This window comes from Vigna umbellata, chromosome 1 (assembly GCF_029865625.1).
Source record: "Vigna umbellata cultivar VRB3 chromosome 1, Vumbellata_1.0, whole genome shotgun sequence".
Lineage (NCBI taxonomy): Eukaryota > Viridiplantae > Streptophyta > Magnoliopsida > Fabales > Fabaceae > Vigna > Vigna umbellata.
Window position 1 is genome coordinate 77,238,026 of NC_142165.1, and position 15,713 is coordinate 77,253,738.

At 37.3% G+C, this 15,713-nt stretch overlaps 1 protein-coding gene and 1 pseudogene across 2 annotated transcripts; both read left to right on the top strand.

The window, feature by feature from the left end:
- The first annotated feature begins 241 nt into the window (after positions 1-241).
- Positions 242-820, top strand: LOC148206439 (uncharacterized). The gene has a single exon (XM_088107849.1). It carries the CDS (start codon positions 242-244, stop codon positions 818-820), a length of 579 nt encoding a protein of 192 aa, XP_087963975.1.
- Positions 821-12,174: 11,354 nt separating this feature from the next.
- Positions 12,175-15,217, top strand: LOC148206440 (uncharacterized; annotated as a pseudogene). The gene is made up of 7 exons (XR_015786072.1): positions 12,175-12,420; positions 12,753-12,881; positions 13,436-13,660; positions 13,745-13,884; positions 14,500-14,646; positions 14,728-14,787; positions 14,893-15,217. The product of XR_015786072.1 is annotated as an uncharacterized LOC148206440 (transcript).
- Positions 15,218-15,713: the final 496 nt, after the last annotated feature.

Below are 15,713 nucleotides of genomic sequence, written 5' to 3' on the forward strand. Positions count from 1 at the left end.
AAGGCGAGAAGTGATGAGGCCACCGAATGCTGGAAGAAATCAACCGAGAGGTGGTGGCCGAGCACAAGCGGTCGGTTGAGTTTATGCAATAACTGGTGTTGAGGCAACAAACTCAGGTAACCTCATTATCGGTACTTGCTTGTTGTATGGTATTTCTTGCTGTGTGTTATTTGACTCGGGGGCAACACATTCCTTCATCTCGAAGGCGTGCGTTGAGAAACTGGGATTGATTGAGAGTAAGATGCAGTTTGACTTGGTGGTGTCAACTCCAGCGGCTGGTGAGGTTACGACGTCTACTATGTGCATTAGATGTCCTATTGAGGTGGAAGGGCGTAGATATAAAGTAAACCTTATCTGTTTACCTTTAAAAGAATTGGAGGTGATTTTAAGAATGGATTGGTTGGCTGCCAATCACATTCTCATAGATTGTGGTGAGAAGAAGTTAGTATTCCCTGATGAAGAAGAAGAGAATTCGATAACGCTCGGTCAACTAAGAGAAGATATCATGGAAGGTGCCAACTATTTTCTGATAATGACGCATACAGACGAAGTGCTCGAGGAGTTGAGTTATGACCGAGCGGTTAGTCGCGAGCGAAGTGGAGAACGATCAGTTGTGAATGAATTTTCAGACGTTTTTCCAGAAGAAGTACCCGGACTACCTTACCCTCGCGAGGTAGAGTTCACAATTGATTTGGTGTCGGGAGCAGGGCCCGTCTCTATAGCGCCATACCTGATGTCTCCAGCCGAGTTGGCCAAACTGAAGAAGCAAATTGAAGATTTAATGGACAAGCAGTTCATTCTGCCAAGTGTGTCACCTTAAGGAGCTCCAGTATTGTTAGTGAAGAAGAAAGATGGTAGCTCTCGACTGTGTGTGGACTATCGACAGTTGAACAAGTTGACTATCAAGAACAGGTACCCCTTGCCAAGGATTGATGATCTGTTGGATCAATTGCATGAGGCTACTATATTTTCGAAGATTGATTTGGGATCAGGATATCACCAAATTCTGGTTAAGGAAGGAGACGTTTAGAAGACTGCATTCAGGTCTCGATATGGTCACTACGAGTACGTAGTAATGTCGTTCGGTGTTACTAATGCTCCTGCCATATTCATGGACTACATGAATCACATTTTTAGACCATTCCTTGACAAGTTTGTGGTCGTTTTTATTGATGATATCCTAATTTACTCCAAGAGTCGTGAAGAACATGAAGAACACTTTAGGATAGTGCTTGGTGTGTTGAGAGAAAAGAAGTTATATTCCAAGTTATCCAAGTGTGAATTCTGGATGAAGGAAGTACAGTTTTTGGGGCACGTAATCTCGGCAGAAGGTATCTCGGTGGATTTGGCTAAGGTGCGAGTGGTACTGGAATGGGACAGTCCCCGTTCGGTCACTGAAGTTAGAAGTTTTGTGGGGCTAGCGGGCTACTATAGAAGGTTTATTGAAGGATTCTCTAAGATAGTAGCGTCGTTGACTCATTTGACCAGAAAAGATCACCCGTTCGCATAGACCAATCAGTGTGAATCTAGTTTCCAAGAACTAAAGCGGAAGTTGACGAGCGCTCCGGTTTTGGTTATTCTGAACACGGCCAAACCGTTCGAAGTCTACTGCGATGCTTCTTACCAAGGTTTGGGGTGTGTTCTTGTGCAAGAGAAGAGGGTAGTGGCATATGCTTCTAGGCAGCTGAAGGTACATGAGAAGAACTACCCTACTCATGATCTGGAATTGGCAGTAGTGGTCTTTGCATTGAAGATATGGAGGCATTACTTGTACGGGGCTACGTTTCAAGTATGTAGCGATCACAAGAGTCTCAAGTACTTCTTTGATCAGAAAGAATTAAATATGAGGCAAAGGAGGTGGCTTGAGTTCTTGAAGGACTATGATTTTGAACTGCTTTATCATCTGGGAAGGCTAATGTGGTAGCGGATGCCTTAAGCAGAAAAGCAGTTCATGTTTCGACAATGATGGTCAAAGAGCTAAGTCTGGTTGAAAGTTTTAGGGACTTAAGGTTGCAGTTCAATTTAGATTCGAGCGGTATAAGGTGTTGTACCCTTAGAATATCTAGTGACGTCTTTGACCAAATCAAGGAAAAGCAGTCGACTGACGAAGACCTGCAAAAGGTCTTGAGCTCAATCGGTACAGACAAAGCCAAGTACTTCAATACTGGAACGGACGATCTCCTACGATACAGAGATAGGACGTGTGTTCCGAATGATGGCGAGTTGAAGAGGATAATTCTTGAGGAAGGACATCAAAGTCATCTTAGCATGCATCCTGGCATGACTAAGATGTATCAAGATCTCAGGAAGTCTTTTTGGTGGCTAAGAATGAAGAGTGATGTCGCTCGGTTTGTGGCATCTTGTCTAACTTGTCAACGAGCAAAGGCAAAGCATCAAAGACCGGGCAGTCTACTATAGCAGCTGGAGATTCTTGAGTGGAAGTGGGACAACATTTCTATGGATTTCGTGACCCACTTACCCCGTACGGTCAAGAATCATGACTCCATTTGGGTTAGAGTGGATCGGCTAACAAAGAGTGCACACTTCTTAGCTGTCAACCTGAAGATGTCTATGGCAAAGCTTGCACAACTTTACATCAACGAGATCGTTCGGTTACATGGAGTGTCGTCCAACATCATCTCTGACCGAGATACAAGATTTAAGTCTCAGTTTTGGCAGTCCCTGCAAAGTGAATTGGGTAGCAAACTGCAAATGAGCTCAGCGTACCATCCCTAGACGGACGGTCAATCTGAGAGGACCATCCAGACACTTGAAGATTTATAAAGGACGTGCGTCTTAGATCACTTGGGAGTCTGGGATGAAGTCTTATCGTTAGTTGAATTCACCTACAACAACAGTTTCCAGTCCAGCATTGGAATGACTCCTTTTGAAGCTTTATATGGAAGAAAATGCATAACCCCTCTCTATTGGTTCCAGGAAGGAGAAAAGGTGTTGACTGGACCTGAACTTATTCAGCAGACGACCGAGAAGGTAAAGGTGATTCAAGAAATATTGAAAGCGTCTAAAAGCAGGCAGAAGTCCTATGCCGACAAGAGGAGAAGGCCTTTGGAGTTCGCTGCAGGAGATCATGTCTTTCTTAGACTGAATCCAACTACTAGAGTGGGCAGAGTCGTTCGTCCTAAGAAGTTGTCTCCCAAATTCATTGGCCCGTATCAGATCTTAAGGCGCATCGGACCAGTGGTTTACGAGATAGCTTTGCCTCCTCTACTATCCAACCTTCACCCAGTTTTCCATGTATGCCAACTCCGGAAATATATCGCGGATCCTTCTCATGTGTTGGAGTTAAAAGACGTTCGAATTCGTGAAGACCGTTTGGTAGAGATGCATCCAGTACGCATTGAAGATAGCCGAACCAAACAACTCAAGAGAAAAGCCATCAGATTAGTTAAAGTGGTCTGGGACAAGAAGACGGACGACTCTACATGGGAAGTGGAAGATGCCATGAGAGACTTGTATCCTCGTCTGTTTTCTGGTAAGTTTTAATTTTCGAGGACGAAAATTTTTGTAGTTAGGGGGGATGTCAGAACTTATTAAAATCCACTAAAAACCCCAAGTAGTGGAAGCCAAGTGTCAAGCAAAGGGGATCTGGAAATCAGAAAGTGGAAGGCATGTGTGAGCAGCTGAGGGGCCGTTCGACTTTGACGGTAGGAGTAAAACTCAAAGTTTTCAAAATTTCACGCCACCTTCTGCATGCACCCTTCTTCCCCAGATTTCTGAAACTTCCATTCTCTCCTCCTTCTTTCTAAAAAGCTCTTACTTCTCTCTAAGGATTCTCATCATTTCTTCTTCCGATCACCACTCAGGCACCGTTTGAACTCTCCCGGCGTCAAGGGCTTTCATTTAAACCGATCGAGTTGTGGTTTTAAGCCGGTGAATTGCTTTCCCCCTAGAACGTTAGTTCCCTTTCACATGCAAACTCAGATTTCTGGTTGCATGAATGTATTATCTCATTGATGAGTGCATATTTATGCTCACATTTATGTTTGAAAATTAAAATTTTGATGGGATAATTGTGTTTAAATGGTTGATTTTAAGTGAATTTGTGATGATTGAAATTATTGGGTTTGGGAAATAAAGAGAGGTAAAAAGTAAGTTTTAGCGCATAAATTATTCTTAGATGTTCTAATGTTTATTTGTGCAGCTGAGAATATAAGTTTTATTGGTCCAAATGGCAATTCAAGGCCCAAAATCAGGTTTTATTTGGAAAATAATGTATAGATGGGCCAAACATGCAACTTTTACCCTTGCACCTCCCAATTTCCTTACATACACCCCTCTTCTCTTAAACAGGCCCAATACTAAGCCAAACAGTAACCCTATTCTAAATACACCTCCTAAATTTCCCTACCCATACCCCTCCTAAGCTAGAGTCCACCAGATCATGCCACGTGTCCAAATCCTACCCACACAGACCTAGCCAACCACATGTCGCCACATCAGCCCTAACACATGAGCATCATCTTCCACCCACTGAAACCCTAGCCGCCGTTCCGCTTCCGCCGCTGCCGCAACCTTGCCGCGCCGCTCCGCCTCCGTCCCGCATCATCCCCAACCTCCGTTCATCTTCTTCGCATCTCCATGGCTGTCGCGATACAACGTTTCTCACACGGCACAGTCATCTTCATCACGTCGTTCCATCATTCTCGCACCTTGCCACCACGATTCACGCTCCTCACCGTGTTGCCGCCGCGACACTACAGGCCACCATCAACCATCGCACAAGTCTTCTTCTCCATGGCGCCACCACGCCGCATGGCCTCCGTTAATGTTCACCACCTACACTCAGAAAAATCACAAAACCCAGAGTCGCGATTCCACCTTCCTCAATGGCGGCCAACATCTTCTTTCTCACAAGCCACCGCGAGACTTCAACCGTTTCCGCCATCAAACCTGAAATGCAGAGAAACATCACCAACCCAAAAATCGCGAGTTCGAATCGCGAACGTCGCGCACATCAAAACAGCGACCTTCACCACCATCCATCATCTTCTTCGCATCAATGCCGCATTGCCAATGTCGCGCCTCCATCATCAACGAGAGCCATCCGCTTCGTCACCGGACCTGCATCAGATTCGCGGCAGAGGTGGAGGGGGAAGCCCTTTCCCCCAATTTGCAAAACCCTAATTTTGGGTGGGAAAGGGCTGACACGTGGCAAGCTCTCATTGGCCGCGCCCTTCCTCAGTCAAAGCTGGTCAACACTGCTTAAGTCTGGTCAAAGCTGGTCAACAGGGGTTCTGGTGCAATTTTGAATAATTCAGTTGGGGCTAAAATGCAGATAGAGGAAATTTCAGGGCATTTGTGTAATTTTAGAAAGTCAAAAAAGATAAAAAAATAAAATTCAGTTGTTGAATTAATTTAAATTGGGAATATCAACAGAAAATATCTTCCAAATAATGTTATAATTATTTAAATCTTTTAGTTATTTGGAAGATATAAGATAAAAGATTCTATCAACTGAATATTCAGAGTCCAAGCCCAATCAAGCCTATTTAAAGAGACCCAGAGGACTTCACTTCACTTAATTCATTCTCTCATACTCCTCTCACTTTTCTTTCATCTTGTATTCAACTCCATTCATGGAGAGCTAAGCATCTAGGGCTATTCTGCTGTAATTCCATGACGGATTCTGAGGTTACGTTCAGTTAATGCAATTGTTTACTTTGATTATTGATTTAAGCTGTTCTCTCTATGTCTTTCATCTCTCTATCTTGTTAAAAGCAAAGATTTTTGCATCATAATGTGTTTGAATCTACATGCATATTGATTATATGAGTTCTAGGGTTTCTAGGTTTAATTGAGAATTTACTTTGATTTAATTTAGGAACTTTCATATGATTAAATGATTTTTACTATCAATTGAGAATGTACTTTGGTTGATTAGTAATAATTTCAACTATAATCAATTGAGAATTTACTTTGATTGATTAGCTTTTAATTTGGTTAGGAGATTTAAGAATAGACATGATTAAACACAATAAAATTTGATCGAGAATGTACTTTGGTTGAATTTATTGTGAATAATCTAGAAAGGTTTTGCATTTGATTGAGAATTTACTTTGGTTAAATGCATGATCGCCCTCAAATTAATTAATAATGTACTTTAATTAATTTGAAACTTAAACAATAATCAATTGAACAATTATCCGTGAATAACCGATGATGAATCTATCTTGGAAAAGCAGTGGAATTAGCCTATTTCATCGTAACTGTTTTTAAGTTTCTTATTTGTTCTTTAAACATTCTTAAACCATTACTTTTATTCATAAGCATTGCATTCATAAGCATTGCATTCATAAGAATCAGATATTCGAAAGCAATTCCGTGTTCGTTGGGAGACGACTCAGGGTTACGTTAACCCTATCTACTTTCTTAAATACTACTTGGCAATACTGAAGTTCCCTTGAAAAGTAGTATTAATTTATTAGCTTCAACGACAATCTATCACTCATTCTGATAGAAACTTTGGTCTTGAATTTGGTTTAGTTTTAAATCGGTGGGCTCTAAGTGTATAAGACTGGTAGAGGTGAACCCGTATTCTGCCTCTGTGAGCGTTCGGTCACGTTAAGAGGTAAGGGAAGCTTATATAATTTGATTTTATGTTCGTTTTGAATGGATGCATGTTCGTTGATTTGCTGAATGAATATGAAATATGATTGTTGCTATGTTTTGACTGTATGAAGTATGAATATTTACTATGATATGGATGTATGAAATTATGAAGATAGATGTTGAGAAATGAATTGATATAAAGAATTCTAAGTATATAATTCCATATGAAAATTTATGTTCGTCACTGAAGGTCTTTGACCGTTCGGTTTTCCTGTGGACTCGGTTGGAACTGGATTCTTTCATTTGGATGGAATTTCAGTTGAGAACCGAGCGTCTTCGTTTAGTAATATTTGTATATAAGCGTTAAACCAAGGATATTCGTTCCTTGGTATTCTGTTATAAACTTAAGTATATCTATATGTATTTGTATATATTTCGTTCATTCTTAAACACTAGTTAAATGGTATCTTATATTTATCAAGCCTTTATTCTATAAGTTTAGTAGTGTTCAGTCTTACACCAAGCGCTCGTACTAAGTAGTGCTCGGTCTTACACCAAGTGCTCGTACTAAGTAGTGTTCGGTCTTATGCCAAGTGCTCGTACTAAGTGGTGCTCGGTCTTAAACCAAGCGCTCGACCTTGATTCTGTAATTTAATTTTTAAATAAGAGCATTCGGCCAAAACTAATAGCGTTCGGTCTCTACAGTGCTCGGTCTTCGACTAGCACTTGTTCTCCTTGATGTTAAACTCATAAATAAGCTAAGTATTTATAGCGTTCGGTTTCTTCATATAATTCCGTCACTTATTATTATTCGATGTCCTACAGTATCAGTTTCTATGGTGTTTGGCCTAGAGTCTTAGTACTCGGCCTAGGCTTATTGGCGTTCGGTCTAAACTCTCATGAGTCAGTTCATTAAATTGGCCCACCTTGTAAATAACGTTCGATTTTATTAGTCTTTGAGAAATATTATTGTAATCGGTGTCTTTCTCAACTCCGATAGTATCTCTCTCAGTTTTGATCAATTTTGGAACTGGAGACCTCTCGGTCTCACTCCAAGTGTTCGGTCTCGTTCGGGGTTGAAGATTAACGGTCGGTATTTGGTATCCTATGGGATCTGTATTCAAATTTGTTCGATTTGAGGTTTTGAAAATGAAAGATGATGGAATATGATATGGATGAAATGACTTCGGTTATGAACGAGTATTTTGGGGAGGAATATCACATGAATGTATATTGGAATTGGTAAAGTATGAATGTGGGCATGCTAAGCTGGCGGTTCATCCTGATATTCCGTGATTACTCGTTTCTCACATAGAGAAGGGTAAGTCATGTGTGGGAATGGCAGGAGGTCCTAGTCCTTATGATTAATTTGGGCAGAACGGACTAACCTCGGGTGGCAGCTGTTGAGGGTATCACAATTACTACATCACCCGGGTGCACGAACGTCGTAGCTACACAGAATTCATACAGTCCGGACAGTCAGAGTCTAGTCTTAGGCTTTGCATGAAAGAGTTAATGAGTTATCTTGTTTAAATTGATTGAGTGAAATATATGTTGATAATTGAATTAAATTACATAAGCTTACCCTATTTTCTGTCTTGTCCGTTTTGTGCATTCGGTGGTTGTCCTTCTGTTTCAATGATCATCCGTGTGGATGTGAGTAGAAGGAGAAGCTTTGCTGGAAGAGGCACTGGAAGAAGAAAGTTTGGTCGAGGTAGAAGTTAAGATCGAACAGTAGATCCGTTCAGTCAGTAGTTAGTTTCTTTGTGTGATAACCGTTCGGTCATTTGTTGTTTTCTTATTTTCTATGACCGTTCGGTACGTCTTTTGTAAACTGTTCAGTCTAGATTGCATATTTGTACAGTTTTAATTTTCCCGTTATCTTGTAAGGTCGTTCGGCCATAAGCGTAAGTCTCATCTTTTGTAAGACTGATATGGAATATTATGAATATGTGATTTTTCTCTTGTATAGTTTTTATACTGTATTTTTGGGATGTTACAATAATACTAATTATAATACAATTATGTTATAATAATGATAGTTATTGTAATAATAATAATAATAATATTATTATTATTACTAATAATGTTAATAATAATAATAATAATAATAATAATAATAAAATTTATAATAATATACAAGAATAATATATATTAATAATTATATATAATTATTATATGTTGTTCGATATATTATCTTTATCTTTATCTTTGTTTAATGTGTTTTTTATTTGTATTTTGGGCTTAACTCATATTTCTTCTATTAAAATTGGAGGATCCTATCTTTATACATAAGCGGAGATTAATCTTATACATAGTTTTTCACTATATTCTACGTGATATCATCGTCTACCGCCATCGACGACGCCATCATCTATCGCTGTCATTATCGGAGTTATAGTTTCGACCGATGATTACATGATTTTGATCGTCTTGGTCAAGCGATCATTATGTCGTCAATGACGCTTTCATTGGAGCTCTTATGCGCTCTCAACGTCTTTTGAACTTGTGGATATGCTCTTTTTTTCCGTCCTGCATGATGACACATTTTGTTTTTTCTTAGACAATTATTTAGAACATCAAGGTGGTTGAGATTTGAAACAAACAAAAATGTCAAATAAATAAAAAAAGCAAATTGATAATTTTCTTATATTATAGTCTATACTTGATAAAAGAGTGCAAAAGGCCTATATTGTCAAATGTTAGCATCGTATTTAATCATAGGTTAAATCATTTTTTATTTCTCTGTTTAGGATGATTTGTCTTAATTTGGCTCCTCACTTATTTTTTTTAATTCCAATTGAGTTCTTCTATTTATGCAATTAGACCCTCTGTTAAATTGGCTTAAGGGCGTTAAATGTGAATTGAGGTAGCAAAGTGATATGGTGTAATTAAAATCAATGGCAAAGTGAGATGGTTAGTTAGGTGGATTTTGTTATTTTTAAAATTAAAAATTAAAAAACTTCTTCTTTCATTAAAAACCAAAAAAAACTTCTTCTTCCTCCATTAATGGTGGCAATCACCTACAAAGAAAAGGATTTCCTAGCCCAAATCAAGCTAATCCCGGAAGTGACTTCAAGGTCTAGAAACAGATCTCTAACTTAACTCCTTCACCCGCTCTTATTTCATTTCTTTTTTTTCGTCCTTTTGATATTTTAAACATCAGAATTCATGAAAATATAATTAAAATCAAATTGAGATTTTTTTAGGGAATTTGCATTTCATGAAATCAAGGTTTATCGGGTTCTATCATCCAAATTGGGGATTGATTGAGTGAAATTGGGGATTGTGATGGTTGCTAACGCGAGACATGTGGTGGACGAACAAATGCTGGTTTCTAGTTTTCTGCAGGTGGTTCCCATGGCAGCGTGATTTGGAAACGCGATGGCTTCCACAATTTGGCTTATGCGTTTTGAAGTTGATGTTTCGCAAGAGAAGATGGATGATGAGACTCGTGAACTGTTCATTAATTTGTGATTAAACGAACCTGGGTCTGTTTTTGCAAGCGTGAGACATTGGTGAAGTCGCGTTTTTTATGAGGAAGATGATGGAGGCACAATTATTCTCATTGTCGTTGCTGGTTTGGGTATCATGGAGAAGCAATGTTACCTTCGCTATTGTCAATGTTTCACCAAATCTGGTGGTTGACGATGGTTCTGTTTAGGCTATTACCACCATTAATGAAGAAGGATGAAGCTTTTTGGTTCTAGATGGAAAAAGAAACTTTTTAATTTTTTATTTTAAGGTTTAATCATTCTCGTAGTCCTTATTTATGTTGGTCTCTTTCTTATTTTTTTTTTAATAGGTCCCTAAAAGTGAAAAATTCAAGTAATTGGCTCCTTGCCGTTAAATTTGGTTAACGGAGTTAACTTTCAAGTGACGTGTCAGTGTGAGGTGAATTATTTTAATGAGCCGATTCTCTTAGGTGAAAATGTTTAATTAAAAAAATTAAGAAAAAGGGTCATCCTCCATTACGATGAAGCACCACCCCTAAATATTTTTCCCTATGCATCAAGCCTGCGAAAGAAAACCCAAAAATCAACCCCAAATTACAATGAATCGCACCTCACAACAGACATGCAGAGAAATCCCAATTTTCACAAACTCAGGAACCCTAATTACGCTTCACAACAGACCAACAGAAAACTCAAATTCGCACGCCTTCAAGCTCACCAATTCACACCTCCACCATCTTCGCGACGCAAACCTATTAGTGGCGTTGCGATTTACGAACCAACTTCACCATGACGTGTGCTGCTGCATCTTCTCATCCTTCGTCAATCGCAAGCAACTTGCAGGAGATTAAATCAGAAACCTAGATCAAAATCGCAACCTCCTTCGTGATGAACCTTAATTGCAAAACCCAGTTGGCACGACCATCTTCCATGGCCATCATCTTCTCTTTTGTTCGCGACCCTTCCATTTTCAGAGATCTTAGGTTTGGGCCTTCAAAGATTTCCTTCGTTAAGATTACCTAGGACGATTTCAAAGTTGGTTCCGATTGGGATTCTTAGGGTGCTTTTACTGTTTGCAGGGATTGAATTAGTCATGGCTATCAAAGACATGAACACTAAAAAAGAGTCCTTCGTTATGCTCGTTTGTGTTGTAGTTTCACTTTGGAATTTTTTGTCGGCATTATGCTTTACTTGCTCCTCAAATTGAGGGAGTATGTGCAAGTTTTCCCTTTGGATTTTTGCTCATCCAAAACCACAAAGTGATCTTTGTTGGAAGAACATGCAAGCTTAATTGTAGAAACCCTTTTGTTTTTAATCTTTTAATTAAACATTTTTTTTATCTAAGAGGCTCTACATATGACACGTTTTTAAATTAATCCACCTCACATACATGTCACCTAAAATTAACCATGTTAACCCAATTTAATGGCAAGAAGTCAATTACTTCAATTTTCCACTTTTAAAGACCTAATTGAAAAAAAAAAATAAGAAAAAAACTTATTTAAAAAAATCCAACATAAATAAGAATTATAATAATTATTAATCCTTATTTTAAAAATAACAAAATCCACCTTACTAAGAATCTGTCACATATTTTTTTTACACCATATCAACGTGACATGTCAGGTGATATTTAAGGTTATTCAACTAATTTAATAACAAAAGTCTAATTGCATCAATCTTTCACCATTAAAAATTCAATTGAAATAAAAAAACAAACAAAGATCAAATTGAAATAAATAGAAACCTTATAAATGATTTAACCTTAATCATATGTCAAACTGCAAAGTGAATTTAATTTTCTTCTTTTAATAAATTTTGATATTTTGATTATTGATTTTGTTGTATGTTTAGAAAGTTGTGTGATGGTTTAAAGTGTGTAGTTTAAATAAATAAATTTATTTTATGTTTTTGTACTTTTACTTTATTAAGTTTTAGTTCTCTCATTTTATTATGCTGACATATTTTATTATGAATTTTTTTGTTATAGTTTGAAAATATTATTAAAGGTAAAACAGTAAAACAATTTAATTACGCTGAATGTCATTATACAAGGTTTTCTAGTAATTGGGAATAAAAGAATGAATAATTTAACTCAATTCAGAATCTGATTGCAAATTTCTTTTACAATTATCAATAAACATCAAACTTCTTCTTTCATTTTCTTTGTAAGGATATCCTCGTAAATATACTTATGATTCCTTTGGTAAAATTTGTGGAACATGTAGTAAATTTCAACACGGATTCGGTAACTTACATCTTGTGTAACCAAAAAGATACCCTGGAACCGAATCGGTGACCGGCACCAAGAGCAGACCAGAACGCCGCCATAAATCCCACTACCATCGTCTTCGGTAGGATTCGTTCTTTCGTAATCTTTCTATTGGATCACAGTGTGAGTAAAATGTTCATAGATTTCTACTGCTGTTATTTCTTATTGGAATTTATTTTTGTAAACTATTCTTCTTAATCTTTTTACTACCCCCTCGTATTATTGTTTAAATTCCGAGATTGGCAATTGATGCTTGATTTGAATTTATTTAGTGTATTATTATTGGTGTTACTCACTAGAATAACTTTGCCTTAACATGCCCTCGCATTGTTCGTTGAAATTTGTTTTTGAAATATTATTGTGCTGAAATCCAGTATCAGTATTAATAGAGTTATTTAATCTCTCAATTATGATGTGCTAAGAGTTGGGAGCTATTAATTCTCTAATTTGTGAAGGGATGCCGGTATGGCAGCGCCATAGGCTGCAATGGCGTGTTTATATGGCGAAATGTCAGCCCTCTGCCATATCTCACCATTGATAATGCTGTCTGATGTACACTTTCATGATTCAACAACAAAACTTTGGTACGGGGTATATTTTCCCTTTTTTCCATTTAAAAATTGGTTTTGTTGGGAAAAAAATATTCAACACTTATTTTGAAACTAGTTCTGAACCTAAACCCAGGTTATTGGTTCATGCTTTGGAACTGGTTTTAGATCAGAACCAGGTTTGTATTTGAACTAGATTTAAAATTGGCTTTGAACCAACCAATTCCTGGTTTCTAAAACCACTTTCAAGTTGGTTCTGAAAAACACCAAACTTGATTTTGCAAAAAAGTAGTTTGGTATAAAACTAAACCACATGATATAGTTATTGGTTTCCAGCCGTAATGTTTCGGGATTTGGGCAAGTTTTTACATTTTTTAATACTTTGTTAGCATTCCTTCTCAAGCTGTTCACAGTGGTTATTATTATTTATTTTGAGATCTTGGGAGCTTTTGGTCTTGTGAGTATTTATGTAACGCATCCCTTCTTCCGTGTATGTATTTATGTAACTACAACATGCAAGTATAAATTCCAGCTTAATTTCTTATGAACTAATCATATCTACAACATTGATTTTCTCCTGAATTCTGCAGTGAAGATGTAAGTGTAGCTCTGACTGAAATCTTGAACCTACCCCCGATGGACAAATGCAATGGCTGCAGGTTCTCTAATGTGTCCTTCAATTGCTCTCTTTTCAAGTGCCATTTTTGTGGTCTCCTTGATTTTGGTTCGTCTCCTTTATGTCATATATCACAGTTGCTGGCCCTTGAGCAAAAGGGCTTCAAAACCTGTCAGTACCCTCATTATTTTAGGATCAGGTTTTACCTTATTTTCCTTTTTTTTCCATCCATATCAAAACATTCCATGGCAATTCCACAAATTAATAGTTTTATCTGCTTTAGGTGGTCATACTGCTGAGATGCTTAATCTATTGGCAGTGTTACGGAAAGATAGGTTTAATCCAAGATTCTACATTGCTGCAGCTACTGATAATATGAGTCTTGAAAAAGCTCAGTTGTTGGAAAACTCCCTTGCTACTGAGGTTCTATATTTTACTGTCTCAAGTACCTTTTATCAGTGATCTCTATTTATCTTTTCTTACTCTGGTGTGTGGGTTGGGCAGGGGGAAGGGGACGTTCTACAATATAAAATTGGATAGTTTTTAACACGATACCCTTTTTTTGCTATATATGGATCAAAATTATGTGCGTTAATGCCTGTAGTAATTGGTGCTCAAAATATTGTCATATATTTCCATTTGGTAGTTATAGGGAAATAAAACTTTTTCTTTGGGGATAATTTATTGTTGCCGGATACAAACGTGATTACCTTGTTTGCAATAAGGTAGACCCAAAGCAATGCTGCCCAGTCCCTTATAGGCTTTTTTCACGAATATCTAGGTCTGTACAAATAGCTTATTGTCACAAGAAGTTTGTTGTCTTTAATAGCTGCTACCTTGATGGAATTTTTAAAATTAATAAATTAATTGAATGGCTGTATTTTTTTTTATGGTATCATTGTTTTTATTGATTTCTTCTTGAACCTTTTGCAGTTGCAGACTTGGGACCCGAAATAGAGAATATATCTTAATGTCTGTATTTTCACTTTTTCTTGTTGCTGGTTTACAGATTCTGATCAGAAATAAATTTTACTGCAGAATGCAACAAGTGTCACACATTCTGCCCAGTTCATGAAGATATATCGGAGTAGGGAAGTTGGTCAATCGTATATAACCTCAATTTGGACTACATTAATTGCAATGGTGCATGCGCTGTGGCTAATGATTAAAATTAGACCTGAAGTGGTACTATACCAAAATGATTTGCTTCTGTTATTATATTTTAGTCTGTTACAATTTGAGCTAATTGTGTATGCTATTATCCAGATACTTTGTAATGGACCTGGAACTTGCATTCCCATATGTGCAATTGCATTCATATTTAAGGTTCTTGTTCCCCTCAATAGTTTTTTATTATTTCCATAACTGAATTTATCTACTTCATTTGATAATTTGTAATGCTACTGAAATCTCTCAGCTTCTCTTATGCAGGTAGTGGGAATCAAATGGTCATCAATTTTCTATGTTGAGAGTATTGCAAGAGTGAGAAGGCTCTCCTTGAGTGGCTTGCTCCTGTACAAGTTCCGGATGGCTGATCAACTTTTTGTTCAGTGGCCACAGCTGCAACGGCAATATCCCCGAGCTACCTATGTTGGTAGACTAATGTAACCAACTCTTTCCTTTAATAGTTGTACTATATTTAAGTTCTCTCTGCATTTGCCAAGTGTTTTTATAGGTTAAATGATTGTTATTCTTAGTGTTTCGAAAGGAAAAAAAGAAAGATAAGAAGATTGAGATTATTTGAAGAGATTTGGAATGCTAGTTTGCGTGATGTGAAAGCGTTTCTATTGAACTACTAATCACTAAACTCTTAAAGATTTTTTTCTTCCAATGCTTTTCTTGCTAACTAGAACCTATATATCTTGAATTTGGTAACGGCGTTAGAATAAATTGACATTACTATGATTTGATCTCTGTATTGTTTTGGCCCAACAAGCATCTTTGAAATTTTAAAAGTTTTGGTTGGATTTTGCCAATTTTCTTGGGCTAGTCTTCTCTCTTTCATATTAGGCAGTTGCTTCAATTGCAGAAATTAAGTGGTACAACAACTTTCATTTAAAGCATATGTACCTTTCTACGAAAATGGAAAATGTATATATATATATATATACATATAGATATATGTATGTATATATATATACATATAGATATATGTATGTATATGCATGTATGTGCATATATACATGTATGTGCATATATACATGTATGTGCATATATACATGTATGTGCATATATACATGTATGTGCATATA